At 40.7% G+C, this 19,703-nt stretch overlaps 1 protein-coding gene across 1 annotated transcript in view; it reads left to right on the top strand.

Annotated features, from left to right (window-relative positions):
* Positions 1-6,379, top strand: part of adamts9 (ADAM metallopeptidase with thrombospondin type 1 motif, 9) — a 42,720-nt gene extending 36,341 nt beyond the window's left edge. Inside the window, exons 31-39 of the mRNA XM_069712675.1 lie at positions 1,091-1,261; positions 1,483-1,677; positions 2,115-2,244; positions 2,649-2,743; positions 3,338-3,432; positions 3,712-3,845; positions 4,260-4,351; positions 5,155-5,259; positions 6,290-6,379. Of these exons, the coding sequence (XP_069568776.1) occupies positions 1,091-1,261; positions 1,483-1,677; positions 2,115-2,244; positions 2,649-2,743; positions 3,338-3,432; positions 3,712-3,845; positions 4,260-4,351; positions 5,155-5,259; positions 6,290-6,379 (1,107 nt within the window). The remainder of the gene's footprint in view (positions 1-1,090; positions 1,262-1,482; positions 1,678-2,114; positions 2,245-2,648; positions 2,744-3,337; positions 3,433-3,711; positions 3,846-4,259; positions 4,352-5,154; positions 5,260-6,289) is intronic.
* Positions 6,380-19,703: the final 13,324 nt, after the last annotated feature.

Genomic DNA, 19,703 nt, shown 5'->3' with positions numbered 1-19,703 from the left:
GCCATGTGTTTTATGCACTTACATTGATGCCACAAATCAGGTAGTTACGTCTTACACCAACATTATTTCTTTTGCAAATGTATCTAGTTCCTATAGATCCGAGCTACATGTGAAAATGGAATATTTCATCGTGTCCACCACCAGTTTCACCAAAACAAACAAAAACTATTGTACCAGTCAGCACAACACAACTCATACAGGAGTTCCAGGTTCCTCAGTTGTTTGACAGTTTTCAACATATTAAACTTTGATGAAGGCCAGCTGGAGCTGTAGTCGTAACACCACAGTGTCCACCAGTGAGTGTCTCTGACGCAAGTGGAAACCACTCTGAGCCTTCACTGAAATGTAAAGTGTTTGGATTATGACTTTTAGAGACTTGTATGTCTTGTACGTTGTATACTTGTACTTGTATTTGAGTTACCACACAAGCCTGGATGTAATAAGACATTGTTACGGTGGTTCTATGGCTTTGAACTAAGGATACCACTTTTATAGAACCACTGGTTGGCTGAGAAAATAGTGAGAAAGATTCGGCTAACTGGCTTTCATCCTGTTGTTATTTCAACCTTTGGGTTTAAAATGAATCTGACATAGTTCAATGACAGTCTGAACCCATATTTCTGCAATTACTATTGGATTATTTTACCCTCTAACATATATGTCTATCTCCAGCCTTCTAAACTAAAGTCAGTCACTTCTATTGAATTTCAGGTTAGACCTTTCATCAAACACAATGTTTGGATGTGGTGTAAACAGTTTTAGGAGTTACAAGTTGTGTAACCTCTTCTCAGGACTTGGCCATGTCCTCAGCTCAGGTTCTTTCTTTCAACAACACATTGCTTCCCTCTTATTTATTATCTACTGTTTTGACATTTTGCTCCATAGTCCAGTGTGGCAAAAGTACTGCTTGATTATTCTCCCTTCTTATTGCTGAAGTGCATTAATACCTTTAATTTACTGACCAGTGATAAACAAATCCTTTTAAATGGCAATTATGTTGCATCTATGTAAGTTTGGTATGTCTCAGTGTTTCTCATATTTGAGTCAGCATCACTTTAAATCACCATTCTCTGTCTGGCCTCCCCTACAGTGCAGTAAGTCGTGCAGATCGGGCCACCGCCGGCGAGCCTTGCAGTGTGTGGACCACAACCAGCAGGAGGTCCATGAGATGTACTGTGTGAACCAGATCAGACCACCAGAAATAGAGAGCTGCAACTCCCATGCTTGTGAATCCATCTGGATCACAGGGGAATGGACTCAGGTGAGAAACGAGCAGACAACCTGTGAGCCATCTACAATACAGTATGTAGTCTTAATAAAAAAGTGTGTTTGGTTCCAACAGGCGATACTTTACGGCTTTAGTGGCCATTCATGTAAATCACGATCTTTAAATCCAGTGATGCAGAAATGACAGAAATTGCCCGTGTTTCCAGTGAGGTCCACTGTTGTTATTTCATGCTGCCGATTTATTCTCTCCTCCAGTGCTCAGCCAGCTGTGGCCAGGGCTACCGCCAGCGTCTAATCTCCTGCAGCGAGGTGCATGTAGAGAATGACAACTATGAGTACGGCCATCAGTCTTTGTCCAACTGCCCTGGGACCCCCCCTGAGAGCTACATACCTTGTAATCTGGACCTGTGCCTGCCAACGCAGGAGTGGAGGGTTGGAATCTGGGGACCGGTGAGCCAAATCTGTGCTCCTACATGTTGTCCAGTCATTTATCAGTATTTTGTCAAGATGGGACATGCATGTTTGTTGTCTTAGTTTCCCCCAGTTTTTTACAGCTAATTAAAAGATTAAACAATGTTTTATTATTCCCCAAACTTCCACCTGTACAATGCATTGAATTAGTGAACATTAAGTGCTACAATTTTTGGAGTATGGATCATCTCATTTTCATACATGAGGTTTAACAGTTGTATTTTACCAAAATGAGGCCACATTTGTCTGATTGTGTTAAAACTATTGTACCTTTGTCTTCTTCCTGTGCCAAAGCCAAAGGCTAAACAGCTTTTTTTTATTTTCTTTTTTTGACAATTTGGAGATAAAAAACTGCTGACAGACTGTCATCTACAAGTGCTACTATCACACTGTTGTGGTTCTTTTCTCCCCTTCAGTGTTCAGCAAGCTGTGGAGATGGAGTGATGGAGAGGACGATGCGGTGCATGTCGGCAGATGGTCAGGAAAGCAATCGGTGTTCTGGAGACACAGTGCCAGAGGCCAGAAAAATCTGCAGAAATCCGAGCTGTGAGTGCTTGCAAGAAAACGCTTGTTCTCTTTACAAAGGTCAAGGCTACCGGGAGTTAGATAAAAGCCAAATGAAAGCATCTAAAATTCCAGTATTAGGTATGGCTCAACATGACCCGGTCATCTCAGAGATTTGGGCTTTCGTGAATTATTTATGATCTGAGGCAAACATCAAAGATTGACTGTGCAGTGTATTTACTTCCCTGCGGTACCGTAGGACATCAAAGACTGAGTGGCTTTTCATTTTCTTTGATTCGATGAAGTGATTTGCCACACTTGACTTAACTGCTGAAATTTGTGCGTGCATGTGTGCACATCTGTATATACAGCCCGAGTGCCTGTCCCGTGTTAAATCTTTGAATAATACACTACTGAATAGTCACTTATTTCTTTTGTGCCTCAAGGCCATTTGCCTTCTAGCTGTCTTGACGTCCGGAACACGAACGGCCCCGTCCCAGACAGCGAACACATCCTCAGTATTCAAGGAAAAGCATTCAAGGTAAGATAGTATCGTCTTCTTACCTTGCAAGTACAGAAAGCACAGTTTGTGAAGCCATAACAGGGAGAAGACACTTGAAAAGTAGGTTTCCCTCTTGACATTTCAAGTGACTTAAACACTAACAGAATATTTTGCTCACTGTTTACACGTTTCTCTGTGTATGCACCTACATTACTGAACAAAGTGCTTCGAATCCATCTCTACTAGCAAGTGTTTAGGCATACTTTTGGCACTGCGGCTCAGTGTACAAGGTTGCAAACAGATGCAGCACATTTCAGAACACACATTCAGATAAATTCTTTGGTCTTCAAAAAGGTCTTTTTTAGGGATTGGATGTATTTGGTTTCTGTGGGTTTTTTTTTTTTAGCTTGTAATTGCGATCGCACCATCTTCTGTTTTAGTTTTTCCTTCATTGCACCATTATTTTTCTTTCCTTTTCTATCCTTTCTTTCCTCTTTTCTTTCCTTTTCTGCACCTCCTCTGCCATCTTTTTTCTACCTTTCCATCACCCCTTTGCTTCCCCACTCCTCCTCTGCATGGTCTCCTTCCTCTACTTCCCCTCTTACTGCTCCTTTGCCCTTTTATTTTCTGCAGGTCTACTGTGCAGGAATGCAGACAGAGACTCCACAGGAGTACATCACCTTGACGACCAGCGAAGGGGAGAATTTTTCAGAGATCTTTGGCTTCAGGTAAACAGCCAACTGGATAACAGCTGGTTTTATTACAAAAAATCCAGCTGACTCTTGGCAGCGTTTTTTTTTTTTTGTCTTTGTAAATGAAGAAATTCCTTGGAAGTGTAAAGTTGAGCCAAGGTATCTTTGGTGTGTGTGTGTGTGTGTGTGTGTGTGTGTGTGTGTGTGTGTGTGTGTGTGTGTGTGTGTGTGTGTGTGTGTGTGTGTGTGTGTGTGTGTGTGTGTGTGTGTGTGTGTGTGTGTGTGTGTGTGTTTGTTTGTTTGCATGTTTTCCAGGCTCAATGACCCCACCCAGTGTCCTGCCAATGGCTCCAGAAGAGAAGACTGTGACTGTCGCAGAGACTACGCTGCTGCCGGCATCACCACCTTCTCCAAAGTGCGCTTGGACCTCAGCAAGATGAACATCATCAGTGAGTTGCCCACACTCTCACTGACCCTGATGACACACACACGCACTGGCATCCTGTGCCAACGTTAACTCTACATTACTCTCAAATGAGAACTTCCTTTACTATTTAATTATGTCCATGCTCACCAGGGTTAATGGACTCAAGATGTCTTTAAGGTTCATTTAAGCAAACATACAATTACAAGGCTTGAGGGGATTAAATGAAACTGCTCTAACTAGATGGGATTACACTGATATTGCCATTTGGCTGACCCTAAAACGAAGGCTGGATTTATTGGTAAATAGCATGGCAGATGCAAGCTATCATTATGAAGGTTCATCTGAGGACATATAGGAACAAATTTCAGGACAGAAATTCTCAAGAATATTTGCCACATTCTAAGTGATTAGCTTGTTGCTTTATCTTGATATTTAGCTACAGACTGGCAGTTTGCTTTCACCCGTGAAGGCAAGAGCGTTCCATTTGCTACAGCTGGAGACTGCTACAGTGCCGCCCGCTGCCCACAGGTGAGAATGAAAACAGTTCTGAGAATTATTTTACTTTTCATAACAGGAAAAGTACAGCAAATAACATCAATGATGGCTCAGTTCCTTCCAGTGTCAAATAAGCCATAAAACTAGAGCCCTGAAAAGGAACTAGACAGGAATGTGGTCTTTTTCAGAGTTATTAATTATCCTTTTGCTTTTCCTGCTATGACATGTCAAAACATCTAGTTTGGATAAAATGCTGTTATCATTCATGCCACTCCTATAAATTTGGAACATGTTCTTTGAAAGCTTCCAAAAAAAGTTAGCAATTTATAACGAGGCTAGTCTTCTGCGTTGTTTGAATCGTAACATCACTGCTGCTGCTTAGGTCAGATGGTTTATATGGTTGTGTTAAATTCAGTTGGTAACAGCTGGAAAATGAGAGTTTTACGAGAACTTTGAAATAAGAATATTGATATCCTTCAGCAAAAAACTGTCATTTTTATTCAGCCTAATCAAAACTGTAAATTAGTAAGTAAATATCAGCTTCATAACAATGAGTCAGGGAACACTGATGTTATTGAACCTGTTCTGAAAAGTCTCAACGACCACCCTATAAGTAGAAGTACTTGGTCGCCTTTGAAAAATGGCACCAGTTGTGGTTTTCAAAGGGACCTGCAGGGTGGAAATGGTTGAATACTTCATAGTATTTCTGTTTCACATTGGAAATTAGAGTCTGAAAAGTATCTGTATCAAAGCACATGGCAAGATTAAGCCATTTTGAATGTGTTTTTAAATACTTCTAAATCTTTAAATTGTTCTCTCCCTCTCTCTTCTATTAGGGCCGGTTTGGGATCAACCTGTCAGGAACAGGTTTCAAGGTGGCGGAGGATACCTCATGGGTCTCCCAGGGAAACTATGCAGTTGCTAATATACAAAAATCCCAGGTAACTCACATACATGTCCACTGTGTTCAAGGAAAAAGGAAAACTCACACAATCACAAACATTAAATACAAAAATCCCATTTATATATTTTGCAAATACTTTATATGACAGAAGGAGGAAAATATGAGAGTAAAGAGTTCATCCCTGTTCAATGATGATGAGATGATCAGATCTTTTCAGTCCTGTTACTTCTTATACTTCATCCCTCCGTCATCTTCTTCGTGTCCTCTGGACTTCAGAAGTGGGCATCGCCCAAGTGGGTTCGATGTTTCTCCTCATAAACTAGCAGAGAAAGGGCCTTTATTGGTCAGCTGCTCTCTCAAGTGCCTCCCCATGCCACCACCCCCACCCCAGCCCACTCTTCACTTTTGAAATGGAGATCCAGCCGGAGAGTGCTTTTTGGCAAGGTAAAATGAGTGCAGCGGAGATGCCAAAAAGTGTTCACAGTATCCAAACCCAGCTGGCCCACTTCGGGCACTCCAGGCAGTTTAAATAAAGCCCGGTTGTGACAGTGGGATGGAGACAGCACTCCAGAGAAGATCAGACAAAACATTTACTGCACACTGCGGCTTTCATGTCGTGGGATAATGATTTTAGCGTACTTGTCTGATGCAATTTCCTTTTCGGTTTGAAATGTTTGTATGAAACAGCGATTATGTTACATGCAAATGATGCTAGTGAAGTGCTCGTGATTAATTAGTTTGTATGTTTTGCTTGTTGCTGAGGGTGATTAATTCAATCCCTACTTGATGACAGCCTGCTTGGTGGGCTTCAGTCTTTGTTTGCCTTTTGAAAAGGAAAAAGCTAATTTCAAAGACACCAAAACAACCTGATGACAAACAAGTTTTAAACTGGTAAAACTGTCAGGCTACTCATAAGTAGCAGTAGTCCTGATGAAGTATTATTTTACATTTAGCTTCTGTCAAGCTATATTTAACTAAAGTTTTTCCTCTTATTTTCTTAAAGTAAAATTGAATCCCTGAAGCAGCATAATTTCACGGAGCTCATGTTATTCCTCTTGTGTCCGCAGGATGGCAGCACAATTTCAGGAATGTGTGGAGGCTACTGTGGTAAATGTTCACCGTCCTCTGGCCGCAGTCTGCCTATAACAGTGGACTAGATCTGCAGCCATCCATTGGGTGTGGGATGCTTTAAAAGTGTGATTAACAATACCTATCTGTGTTTACACCACTCTGCTGGTGTATGTTCTTTAATGACTGAATGTTTTTAAGAATCTTTTTCCATAGTATAAATTAACCTGGTGTAAGTACTGTAAATAGCAGGATAAATGGTCTTATTTATTGTACTCGCAGTTTATTTTTCTATTGTAATTTAAAGGTTTCATTGTCAATAGCAAACACCACACAGTTGCCATTTTTCAGATTTTTGCCAGAATGTGCCTTCCATTGTGGATACTTTCTTAGTGAACTTCACATTGCATGTGTTATAGCCATGGATTCATAACTTGTGTTTAATCTAATTATGTTATTGTTGTCATGGTCACCGGTCCTGTGGTTTAAATGCAGTGAGGTGTCTCCAAGCAGTGGGGACGAGCGTCGCAGCCGCGGGGGTCAGTTGTTTGCAACACCTGCACTTTGCAACACTTTGCAACTCCCTTCACTTAAAGTTAAAGTTAATTTGAAGTTATTTGTTAAAGCTTAAAACCTTTTTGAATAAAAATACAAAGAGAGAGGATGAAGCTACAATTACACAAGCGAGCAGTCAAATTAAATTAGTTTTAAGGTTTCATCTTAGAGTTAACGCTGCGGACATATTAGGGTTAGGGCCGAAAGGCGGGGGGTTGCAGTGCTCATTATCGACCACGAGAATTCCGACACTTTTAAAATCAGTGCTCCACTGGCAATGAATCTTTCTTTTAATTTTTTTTAAACCTTTTATTGCCCCAAGCAGGGTTCATGAACACATGTACGGATGCCCAGGCTCGCCACTGTTGACCACAGAGCAATTTCTTAAAAAGATTTTTCTCATTCAGTGAAGTGTCCATTTTACTACTTTGAATGTGTTCCTCGTGTGTGTGTGTGTGTGTGTGTGTGTGTGTGTGTGTGTGTGTGTGTGTGTGTGTGTGTGTGTGTGTGTGTGTGTGTGTGTGTGTGTGTGTGTGTGTGTGTGTGTGTGTGTGTCAGATATGACAGTTTGGGCCTTCCTAAATTGTGAGCAACTCTTACAGTAAGTTTATCAGACTGTGTGCACTGCTGCTTCCACTTACTGAGCTGCTGCTCTCTGTGGCAAACTAAAAATTTCACTGCTTCCCTTACACTTCCTCTCGGTTTACTCGTGACCTGTAGTACATTCTCATTAGGTGGTGAGCACCAAGGTTAGTTGTAACAATTACACAATGGAAAAAAAGGCCCTGTGTTGCTGCCTCGCTGCCATGTTTCTTTCTCAATTGGAAGTACTTTTACTGAATGTTAACATCCTGTGGATAAAGTCAGTTCAGTCCGTTTAAATAAAGAGATGAAACAGTTTAAAATGTGCACCCTGGATCTATGGAGGAAGTTCACCCGTACACAAACACACAGAGGCATAATAAACACATGGATCCTCAGGAGAAAAGCATAGGTTACAAGAACCATAGAGATTTGCTGCCAGACATCAGAGAGAGAGAGACATATTCCTCTGTGTTCCTGTATATCTCTCAGGTAGTGTGCAGTGACCAGGGAGAGCTATTAGCCTTTAGCTTTTACAGAACAGTCCAGTTATTTTATCTGGAGAAGCTTGAAAGAAAAAGAAAACCTCACCTCAGGCTAATGAAATTCCAGTAGAGATGTAATGCAAACGTCCGACTCTGGAGACACCTCTCAAACTGCTGAGCTCACAGGCCCTGCAGCACCACTTCTGTCCAGATGCTGCTTGTAAACCGTTGCCTCCTGTACCTCACATTCATTTCTTCATCTTTGTCTGTCCAAACTGTACATATTTCTAAATGCTCCTGTTGAGAGCATTCTGACTTTTTTGTGAAGATATCAGGGTACTTTTTATTTTGTGTAAGTTTTTGTATCTGTTATGTTATGTTATTGTGAGCTGATTCTTCTTTTTATAATTTTATGCAGAATAGGTAAGAAATGTTTCTTTATATTCTTTAATTTGAGGTTTTTTAGGGTACAGTATGTATGTACATCTGATTAAAAAGCCATATTTGTTTTTGTAAGCCGTTGTATGGTGCTATTTAAATGCCTTAAGTGATCATGTGCACACTTCAACCAAAGGGAATTCAACACAGTTTTAATATTCAACCAAACAACGTTCAAGAGACATGGGGAAGGAAACAGTTTGTGTCATACTGATGGTCATAAATAAAAAAATGCACTTCTCATTGTGAATGTCAGAATACAGTTCAGTTAGTGCAGTTCTCAGGTGTCATAAATGAAGGGATTTTTTTTAAATATTTAAATGTATTTATCTTTTTTTTACACATTTGCCACATGTTTACCAGTCAACTGAACATGTATGATTGGCATTTAACTATGTAAAATGTCCTTATGTATTCTTTATTTTATATGCAAATATTTATTTTACCTTTTTTTGTGAATGTACATAGACCTTGACCATAAATGACTATGAATTATTACGCAATATCGCCATAACATGAATCGTCTGGCAGCATATTCCCTTTTTCATGAATTATTTTTTTATATATGTGTCATATCTGCATAAATTGTATAAGCAGAGTTTGGTGCTGCCACATGAAAAGCATGATTTATGTATGAGACCAAATAAAGCAGTGATTGGAGAGTAATAAAATGCCTGACACGCACCACACTTGTCTGTCTGAGTTTCACACTAATTTATCATTTTCATTCTAGTTTTTCCTTGATGTGTCGTCTGAGTGTACAACCGGCTGTACAAATCATGGAAAGATGATAGTCTGGTTAATGTTTGGGCCATAAAACTATCGCTCCATAATACCTCTGCTTAATTATATTACATGCTGTACACTATCACAGCAGTCCGGCTCTCGACTTGACAGATGTGTTTTATGGAACTAATCTAATCTCTGTCTGTGCTCATAATAGTGAATTATCAGGTCGTCTACCAGGTGTCGGCTCAGGTCCTCCTTAATAAATATTATTCACTGGTGGGCAGATTTCAGATGAAGAAGTCGAGTTGAACTTTATTGGGTCAGATCTGCGTTCCAGTTTTGATGTAGTTTAAAGACCTACTCCCGACAATTATCAAAATAGTCTGCATCAGTCATTTCTGTCTGTTTTTTCAACAACAACAACAAAAAATTAAAAAGTCCATTGTCAAGTTACGCATTCTCTGGGTTTCTCCATCACGCTTGTTTTAGTTGCATATTGAACTATGATTTGCTTCTACATCAGTTGTAAATCACAAAATCTCCTGGTGCTCTTAAACTCAGATTTAAAAGGAGCACAGAGAAACAGTCCCTCTTCATTAGATGCACATCCATCTTTCTGCTCAGAGTCAACCATCCCAACAAAGTGAAAATAAGCAAAACACATCTGTGAGTGGAACTATTAGAAAAAATATGATACACATACCCACCAAAACTGTGCCATTTTAAATTTAAATAACTAAACATCCTCGGTCTTACAAATTAAAAATTGATTCTTGACCAAAGTTGCTTCTTCAATTTAACCTGGCCTGGTATGAGAAGTAACTAATACATGCAAACTTAAGATAGATGTTACTGCAAAACAGATTTCTGAGTTAGTTCACTGACTTTGCTGCAGCATTTACCACTATTTTGTAGCGTCAATGTAACACTGTACTGTAGCTTTAACTGTAAAACGTTTTGGCTTCAGCAGACTCCTGTCATCCTGTATGTAACTTAATATCAATGTTAAATGGGGTGGGGAATAAAACACCAACTGTGTGGCAGGATGAATATGCATCCACGCAGCAGTGACTAACTTCAAGCTTACATGATATACATTTCATGCTGTTTTGGTCATCTCAGGTGAGCTGTAGCAACAGGAGACCCAGCCAGTCATTTTGAGACTGACTCCTCTAATGTCTGTCAACAGTTGGAGTGAGCGGCTGCTTGCAGGGATAAGGAAAAAGTGAGAAAAGGAAAAGAGAGGGAAGGAGGGTTTGGGGGTGAGAGGAGCTTTCAACAGCTACAGAGGGCTTGTCTAAACTCAAGTACGTGATTCAGATGTAGATTTGCAAACATCCCAGGGGGCAGTTTTCAGAAAAAACAACAACTGTGACAGCCAATACAATGGAGCAGATAGACGACAGCAGTGTGTCAGCAGCTTGGGATTACATAAAATGTTCCTGAAAAAGAAACGGCAAGTCTTCTTTCCTCAGCAGATGTAGCCAGATGTAAAGAGCTCTGCACCACTGCTCAGAGTTTAATCAGTGCATAACGTTCAGATGAATTCCTCCAAGCATGTTGAATGAATCTGACACTCACTCCCGGTATGTCTGTCTGCCCTGATTCAATGACTAATTTTCACAATCAGCCATTCATTTCCTCATAAGATTCAAATCTTCATATCCTTTATTTGGCGCAATCTCTGGCTAACATCTGCTCACACTGTTGCAGTGGTCTTTCACCTCCGGCAGCAGAATTGGGATCTTAGCTGCTTCCTTGGTGGTATCCTTTCTCGGCCTGTAGTTTTTTCTCTCTTGTCTTCTGGGTCAGTGATCAGCTGCGCTCCTGTAGCTGAAGGGCGCCAAATGCTGCCAACATTTTAACCACACTCTCAGTTGTGCAGCTTTTAATGGTGCAAGAGGTTATCTTTGGAGGTGTTTGCAAGTGTGTGAATAACACAGAGTAGGCAATATTTGACAGAAGTGTTTCAAACAGTAGCCCCGCAAACTAGAACAGCAGATATCAGATTTGTCCACTATTAGGAAAATAAATCATACCATATAATATCATACCATGAACAAACATTCATTACCCATACTCAGACTTGACTTCACTTCTTTGTGTATCTCCATGTCTATATTCTAATGAGTACACTATTTTCACACTGCTCTCGCAGACCTTCCCACAAGGATTAGACCAGTGACCTAAGCTGCTGTGAGCTCGAGGCTGTACTAGATGTTCCCAACATTTCAGAACGTCATGTCCACCACCTCACAAGCAACTGCCAATTGAACCCAAACCAGCCCTGACAGCCCTCCGCAGGTTGAGAGTTCACAGGCAAGATATTTGAGATAATGCGGGGTAAAAGGCACGAAATTAGAAGTCTTGGAGCTAAAGACACCTTTTCTTTTCACTTTATTGAACTGATGCACGCGGCAGCAAAAGAAAGACCAATAAAAGCTCACTGTACTAACACTTATTGTACACTGTTGATTATACAACCAAATAAGGGGATTTAAAAAAAAAAAAAATTCAACTTCCCCCAAGGTTTTGCTCCTGGAAGTAGCATGAAAGCTGTTTTTGATTCTGCCATGAGTGTTTAGACTCTTAACTTTAGACTTAATGAGGGAAGTTTTTATAGTCATGAGTCCCCAGGGTCATCTCCCCCTGCCATCATTATCATCATCATTCCTAATGGTAATCTGGGGTGACTTTGAACTGAGGCTGAGCAGTAAGCCTCAGGCCCGCATGCACACATACAAATAATTTGGATGTCCAGATACAGTAATGTATGTGTTTATCTCCATGCGGAAATAGTGTGTGTGGATTTGTCTTCTGTTCATTCCTTTGTTTTTTGTCACGCTGCCATCATTTGACTCCAGACTTCTAATGTCTCACATGGTTTTTCCCTTCATTGTCTTCATTCACTGGTGCAACTGAATATATCAAGGCTGCCTGACTGTCCTTGACAGGAAACAGAAATATTCTCACAGTTTCACTGACTTTTTCTCATTTCAACTCATCCTCATGGTTTTAATGCAGCAATATCAGTAGTGCTGTTTTTCTTCTCACTCCTGACAAGTGATATAGATTTGTGCTGGCAGCAACTCTTCATAATAAATGTAAAGAATATACTGTAGAAAAGTTTGAGATAGAAGAGTTTTTATTAATCAAGGACAAAAAAACAGGAAACATTTTGTTTTAAAACATCACTTTTAGATACAGTCTCATGTTGGCCAAACAAATGTAGAATGTAGACCTCCTTTTATTTGACTTCATTCAATAGCTGTGCACAGCAGCAGGATTGCTATGTGTCTCCACATTGTGAGTAAAGCTCTTTTTGGCAGCACTGACATTTGTGCTGTCGTGCCACTTCATTTCAAGCAAAGAAAAAGCAAATAGATACTCTGTGTCAAAAGAAATATGAATTACTACCCACCTTTGTGCCGGGAAACCTTTCCACACTATTTTCCATGCCTGAACTTTAAAGTAGCTGACAGAGCCACATAATTGGATATTGAATAAGCTAAATGTGTGTCTAGAAATAATAATGATAGCGTCTAAGTAATTATTGGAGAAGCTGCCTGTGAGTCAGAGCACTCTTACACCAATGCTGTGCCACTTGTGGTCAAAAGCCTTTTCTCTGGTGATAAATAAAAAGCAACTTGCTGGAGAGAGTCAATGCTGTCGGACCACAGGGAAGAAAAACACCCAGAGGGACTCATGGCACAAGATCCAGCAGAGAGGAAAACAAAGTTAGGAAGGAATCTTTTCTGATCAAATGTGAATTAGGGGTGGTGGCATAAAGTCGTGAGTGGGAGTAGGAATCTGAGAAATGGCAGCATTATGTTATGTTGTGACTTTAATGACATAAAAACCTTATAGTGTTTTTGGAGTTTATTCATATATGTAAACTGTTTCTAATCTTTTAGCAGAAGGACATTTTGCAGGGAACTGGTGCAAAACACTTGAAAACTGTGTTTGAGGGAGAATACAGACATAAAACATTTATTTCCTTAATTATGGGCCTTTTATTTGCCTTGAGCTGTTGTCATCCACAGAACTCATCCACTACGTCATTTTCCTCTGCATCACTGGTGGTTTTAACCAAACGTAATTATAGTTTGTCCTTTTTTAAATAAAGTATTTCACCAGTCTTCTATTGGCTGTGAGAAAACAGGGTGGAGCTGTTATCTGGAGCAGGGCAGCTCCATTCATTAATGACGGGGGTTAATAGGACAGGACTGCAGCCTGGACTCTGTGTTTTTTTTTTTTTTGTTTTTTCTGTTTTACGAACGCACACTGGTCTCCAGTTTCCTCTGTGCGCCATTTGTCTCCGTAGTAGGTGATTGTGTGCTTACTGTCCTGACTTCAGCCGGTCATGTTCAGTCGCGGTTCCAAGAGGAGAGATTCCAGCAGATCGGTAGGTAGGCGAGAACAAACTTGATAGGTTTTAAGGTTTCCGTGGCGCACGTCTTAACCTGCTTTTCCCCCAAATTATGCAAGCGACTTTTTCTTGTTTGTTGTGAGTTTTGTTGCCGTTTTTGCTCTGTCACGTTGCTAGGGAGATCACGTATCATATGAGCGGTTAAAATAACTCACCGGCACAAGTCTCATTAAAAGCACAGGGTGATGAAATGTCTGTTTTCTCTGTTACTGTCAGCGGTTTTTGAAGGAAAAGCAATGAGTTCTGTTTTACACTTTCCAGAATAAACTGCATATTTTATTGCTTTAAATGCTGATTTTGTAATGTAGGCCTTACTTGTTGTCTGTAGTTAATAAAGGTTACATGAAGAACTTCCCATTACTGATATACAGTGTGGTGTGTTGCATTAAACAACTTTTAGTATACGGTTTTTGTAGTGATACAAGGAGTAAGTGACACAACTCTCACAGAAACTACCAGTGACCAGTGGGACCATTAATGCCCAAGGTAGTGTTTTCTCTACTGTATTGTTACTGCAAACTGTAACCAACCACTTTCTGTTTCTGTCTGTCCTAAGCTGAACGCTGCAGATGAGCCACAGAGAGGACAGCCCTGTCTCACCTGTGGAGAACAGTGTCCTGGCTTTGCCCTGCACAAATGGAGGTACAGCATTGCTTCACTTCATGCATCATAAATTCCCTGGTGTCATGCTGTGGATAGGAAAGCATTGAATGTATAATGTTTTTTTTTAACATGTCTACACACCACTTCATTCATTCACAGAGAGAGATACAACCACAAAATAATTTACTCTGCACTGCAGCCAGCTGATTATGCAGCTACCAATTTAGCAAAAGTACCCATTCTCCAAACAAAATCTCTTGTGCTTCTTCATCAAGCCGAGTAGCATTCAGGAGGAACTCTTTCAGATGCCTGGTACTTTGAATAGAGTCGGCCATGCACACTACTGTGAGGAGGCAATTGTTCTGTCCCTGTGTGCTCTAAGATAATAGTTTTTACTGTAGAGACCATTCATGCAGCACGAAGGAGTCAAGCCTGCTTCTTCCACAGTCCCACGTTCACAGCTGAGACTACATAAAGCTGCGAAACAAACTGTATATTGTAAGAAGAAGCGATCGTGCTGTGAAGTACAGGTGGTTTGGGTTAGTGCGTGAAAGAGTGTGACTAATGTGTGCAACTCGGTCACAGGAATGCAATACAAAACACATCACGTAGAGTGTGTTGAACACTGTTAGTTCATCAGTATCAGCTGATTCTTATAACCTCAGTAACAAAGTGACTCTCATAACAGTGCTGACTTAATAGCGATGGTGTGAGCTGCATGCTGAAGCTCAGTTTGTGGAAACGACAAAACCCCGAAGTACATTATGTGGCGATTACAAACCCCACATTGTAATTGTGGAATGAAATAAGCTGCTTTGCCTGGTTGAGTGAGGATTATTTAAGAAAGAGAGGTTAAAAATTATAAGTTTAACAACACTGAAAAGTGTGAGGAATGTATAATAGTTTTAACTTAATTTGCCCCCTGGACAACCCTTACGATGTGACATCATTCTGCAGCACACCAGAATTTTCCTTGATGCTGTTTTTTCCTTATTAAATAAATCTTAAAGTATTTTGGCGTTAGAAAAGTCAGTTGGGTTTGAAGCCACCTTTTTCAAAGATAACATTGCAGCCATGGATTTGTCAGGCATTTTGTCCTCTGATAGGGATCCACAATAGAAGGGGAGGGTCTATGCTGTAAAGACCATCCAGTCTCCTTTGCTGTAAAGTAAACCATTACAGGGGCAACAGCGGATTCAGGAATGCAGCCTTTAAATTGCTTGCCTCTGCAGCCTTACAATAAAAAGTAAACTTTTTCCCCTCCAACAAGCTGGAATAAAACGTTGTCAGAGGACACGGACTGTGCGCTGGGGCAAAAGGCAGTTTTATAGCTCCGACAAGTCTTTGTTTCTGAGGAGAAAACTTGCCAATTTCACACAGAATTTCCTGCTTCTTTCTCAAGCATAATTAAATGTGTTTCCATGCTGGTAGTAATGGTGTGTTTTGGAATGCAGTGGACTTTAAGTGACCCTGAGGTCTTTGATGGGGAGATGAAGGTGGCAGGTGTGTACATACAATCTCTTCTGGTCACATACTAGATGCTTGTCTGTTGCTCAGTTCACCAAGGCAAAACTAAAATAGTTTTGGTTCTCTTAGGAATATATTTAATGGTGCATGTGGATTGTTGGATTTTCTGAAACTCACCTTTACACATCCAAACAGGATTTATCTTTTGTAATTCAAATGTGGGGCTCTTACTGGCAATCTCTAAATCAGCATTGGAGGTTTGAGCCTTGATGTCTTTGGATGTTGATCTGTCTCACAAACTACTGTAAAAACTGCCATCAATTTGGTTTGAATATTCATAGTCCCATAAAGGATTAATCCCAGTGACTCGTGTGGTCCACTGACTTTTCATAAAGCACCAACGGGAGGTTGATATATTTTAGTTTTAAATATATCTTTTTTTCCTGAATTCAAATTAAACATTGGGGTTGAGACATTTTGATTCCTGTCACCATTTGGCCATCATGATCTTTTGCACCACATAAAGACATGACCAACAGTAGCTGCTGACACATAGTAGCAGTGCTGTGGTACCTCATAACAAACCTAAAACAAATGACCCCTTATACTCCAGTATCACCTGAGTATTGACATGAATCATGAACCGTTCAGCTGATATTTAATGCTCTCTGATTGTTTTACTTGAATGGATTTGAGCTACAACTTGTTGTTTCTGTCCCCTTCGGTCATCAGATTAAGCTCGCCTCCAGATGATTTCTGAAACTATTAGTTTCAGAGGACCATATATCATTTTTCCCACATGTAGGCCCATGCAAATTTGGTCGACGTGCATTGTTTGTTGATACATAGCCGGGAGACATGAGCTCTTTCAGAATGAATAAGTTGCAGACGGGTGTGATGAAACACAGCCTCATACCATACTCCATACTTTTAGCATGTGTTTGTCTCAGAATTCACTGAAATATTAATGATTCTCTAAATATTCAATAACTGAATATAAAGTACAGGTGCTGTTTTTCTCCCCTTCTCTTTCTTCTTTTCCCTTTTTCTCTCCCTCCTCTTCTTCCTCTTCTGTACTGCCTCTGTAGAAGACTTCCACTAAGCTAACCTCCTAAGTGTGTTTCAGACTGCTCTTTTATCGTAAGCTGACTGAGTGTGTTCAAGCATTTCCCATTCATGTTGAAGAAGAGAGGATCCAGTCTAATGTTGGGCATTTAAAATCACCCTGGCCAAAACCAAACATTGCCCTCAAGAATTTTCTGTCGATGTGGTTTGACTCGAATGTGAGTTTTAAACCAAACACTCCCTGTAAGCAAACTTTAAATGTCTTGTGGAAGATGCAGGACATCCCAGCATCCTTTTGGATCCTTAAAGTGGTAGACATTGTTGTGGCCTTCTCTGCATGCCCTGACGTGGGTATAAAAGGGACAGGTAAAGGAAGAGTTTCAGCTTTCTGGCTGCTCATGTGTCAGTATGTAACTCGGTAACCGAGTTGGCTGCTCTGGGCAGGTTAGCAATAAAAGAAGACTCTCCTTGCACAACATGCTAATGCTGAATTATTAAAGTTTGCCTTTGGCTTGTTTGATTTTCCTTTTGCTAATGAGACTCATTACCAGCCTTATTAACATGAGCACTGAGTGTGAATGTGCTATCTGATCGGCCTGATCACATGACGCTCTCTTTTCTGCACGATGTCAGTGTGTTTTAAGCGCTGCATCTAATGTGCCTTTAAAAAGTTTCACTTAACCTGTTTTGTTGACTGAGGTCAGTCCAGACATGGATCAAACGACAAAGGCAGTGACATCCTAACAGTTGTGCATTACCTACACCCAGCAGCACAACATAAAACTTAATTTAAGGCAGTAGGTTTACTTCAGGTTTTGCCAAAGTTGACCAGCGCTGGACAAAGCCTTTCCTTGTGTGCAACAGGGCTTCAGCTGAAACTGTAGTTGGCTAAAAGCAGTGCTGAGGAGGTAGAAAAGGAGGAGAGAAGAGCAGACGAAGGAGAAGAGAGGATGGCTCCAGAAGAACAACAGAGACTGGGGTTGAGTTTTAACCCGACCCTGAATGGCTTGCTGACGTCTGTCCCCTCAGTAACCCAGTCTGTTCTGCATAACACAGGGCGGCCCTGCTATTCACTGTGTTAACAAGACGGCCTGGCAAATAAAACTGTCAGGGTGCTCAGGCATATGAATGGCTTCTGGCTATTGCTGCAGAGAAGAAGACACAGTTTGAGGTGAGGGGGGGAGGGCATTAGTGGTCGGTGCCACACAATGGAAACCTAGCAGATTTATCACTAAAGCGCTGTCTGTGCATTGGCATGGAGATGGTAAGCCTCCTTCCTTGATAGTTTCCAGGGATGAAAACACTCCCTGACCTGCTGTGCTCTCTCCTCCTCAGGGCTTGTTTGGAAGCAGAAGGCATCAACAACATCTGTGACAGCACTCGTATATAGGTCAGGAGGCAAATGACTTGTTCTGCTCGTCTTTTTACTGAGTAAATGGTGCGTTTTGTCTTTGTCATTTAAAGGAGATTTATTTTGAAGAGGTTATATTTTGACAGGGCTTCAGGGTCCTGTGATATATGATGGATGTTCCCAGATAATGCAAACTTGCGGTGCTGTGACTCTGATATAAATCACAGTTTGACCTTTAGGTTCTCCGACTGTGTGGAGCTGAACTTGTGCCTTCCCATCTCTCTGCCCTCATCCTCTGCTGGCTTTGTCTCTCTTTCTCCTTTTTTTTCTGCCATTCCTCCATGATTGTCCCTCATTCTTTTGTCTGAATCATCCCACACTACACTCAGGTGCAGACAGGAAAATCAGCATTTGATTTGTCTGTAATGAGTCGATCTCGGTGAGGATTATGCATGGTGATCACGAAAACTAAGATGGTGTACGCATGAGAAGCATGCCGAGATCCTGAGGGGCCTGTCGGTAAGCTGCTGAATTCCAATGAAATCCCAGCATCAGAAATTCAAGAGCCAGGATGGTGTGACACAAAAACACACACATGGGTAACAGAAAGTACCACAGCTTGAAATTATTCCTCTCCCTTTGTTGGGATTTTAATAAAGGGCACATTTAAAAAAAACATTTGTTGAAAGCAAGCACACAATCCTGACAGACAGTACTGCCTGATTTTGTCATTTGAATGCACACAACGTTTCAATGCCCTTGGCAAGAAAATACAGAGATTCCTTGTTTTGACTTTATTAGATGGTCTGAATATGATCCAGCATTGAAAACAACCCAGTTTATTTCTTTTTCAGGCAGAATATTCTCATCTCTTCTCTTTGATTTGTTGTGATCGAGTGGTATTGCGTTGAAGGTTTTATTGTCCGTGGTTTGTGTGTAGACTTTGCAGAGAGGACATGATGCTTCTCCTCTGGTTTACAAACGGCTTGTGATTATGCTTGCAGTTAGTGTGCGTGCTGCTTTCCCCAACAGATCGGTTTTATGTTTGTAAGAAAGATGAATATAGGGCACAACAGCAGGTAGTGTCATCTCATCCACCTGGTGGGTGCTGGACGTGTAACTGGAGACCCTGCAGGTGTTAGGTTTCTAGTGCTCCATGCTTGTAATGGCTTTTCTGTCATTAGTATTGAAGGACTTTTTTTTGACAGCCACTGCACGCCAAACAACAATATTATGTAGGTTTATTGACTGAAAAGCAGTGTGTTAGTTTGTGTTGCTGCAAGTTAAACTAAATTTGAACAGAATAATATCATCTTCCTCCTCTCTTTTCTCTACCTTTGTCTTTTTTTGTGGACGTCTTTTGTGTTGTTGCAGAAAAAAGCAGGTGATGTTGAAGAGGAGAGAGGCAGCTCGGTGGCCACTCGCCAATCTGAAGGCTGTTTTCTCCCCTTAAGACCTCCAACAGACATACTAATGTTACCTTCACTACTGCAACTCCTCTGAAATTAGCATTAATTAACCTTAGCTCAAAGGTCAGAACATTTAGTTGTATTGTCTCCCAAGTATATTCTTTATCTGAAAAGAAATTAAATTTAAAAAAAATCTAATTTTTAATAACCTCTTGTCACAACATCCCTAAAAATATCACTTTCATAAGCATTTTCAAAGGAGCTCAGCTGGTTTCCTCCCTGCTCTGGTGAAACACACTA

Source organism: Brachyistius frenatus, unplaced genomic scaffold (assembly GCF_029030835.1).
Source record: "Brachyistius frenatus isolate BFR_SWC_R1_liver_20210118 unplaced genomic scaffold, ASM2903083v1 Contig_4, whole genome shotgun sequence".
Lineage (NCBI taxonomy): Eukaryota > Metazoa > Chordata > Actinopteri > Embiotocidae > Brachyistius > Brachyistius frenatus.
This window is presented reverse-complemented; position numbering and strand designations above follow the sequence as displayed.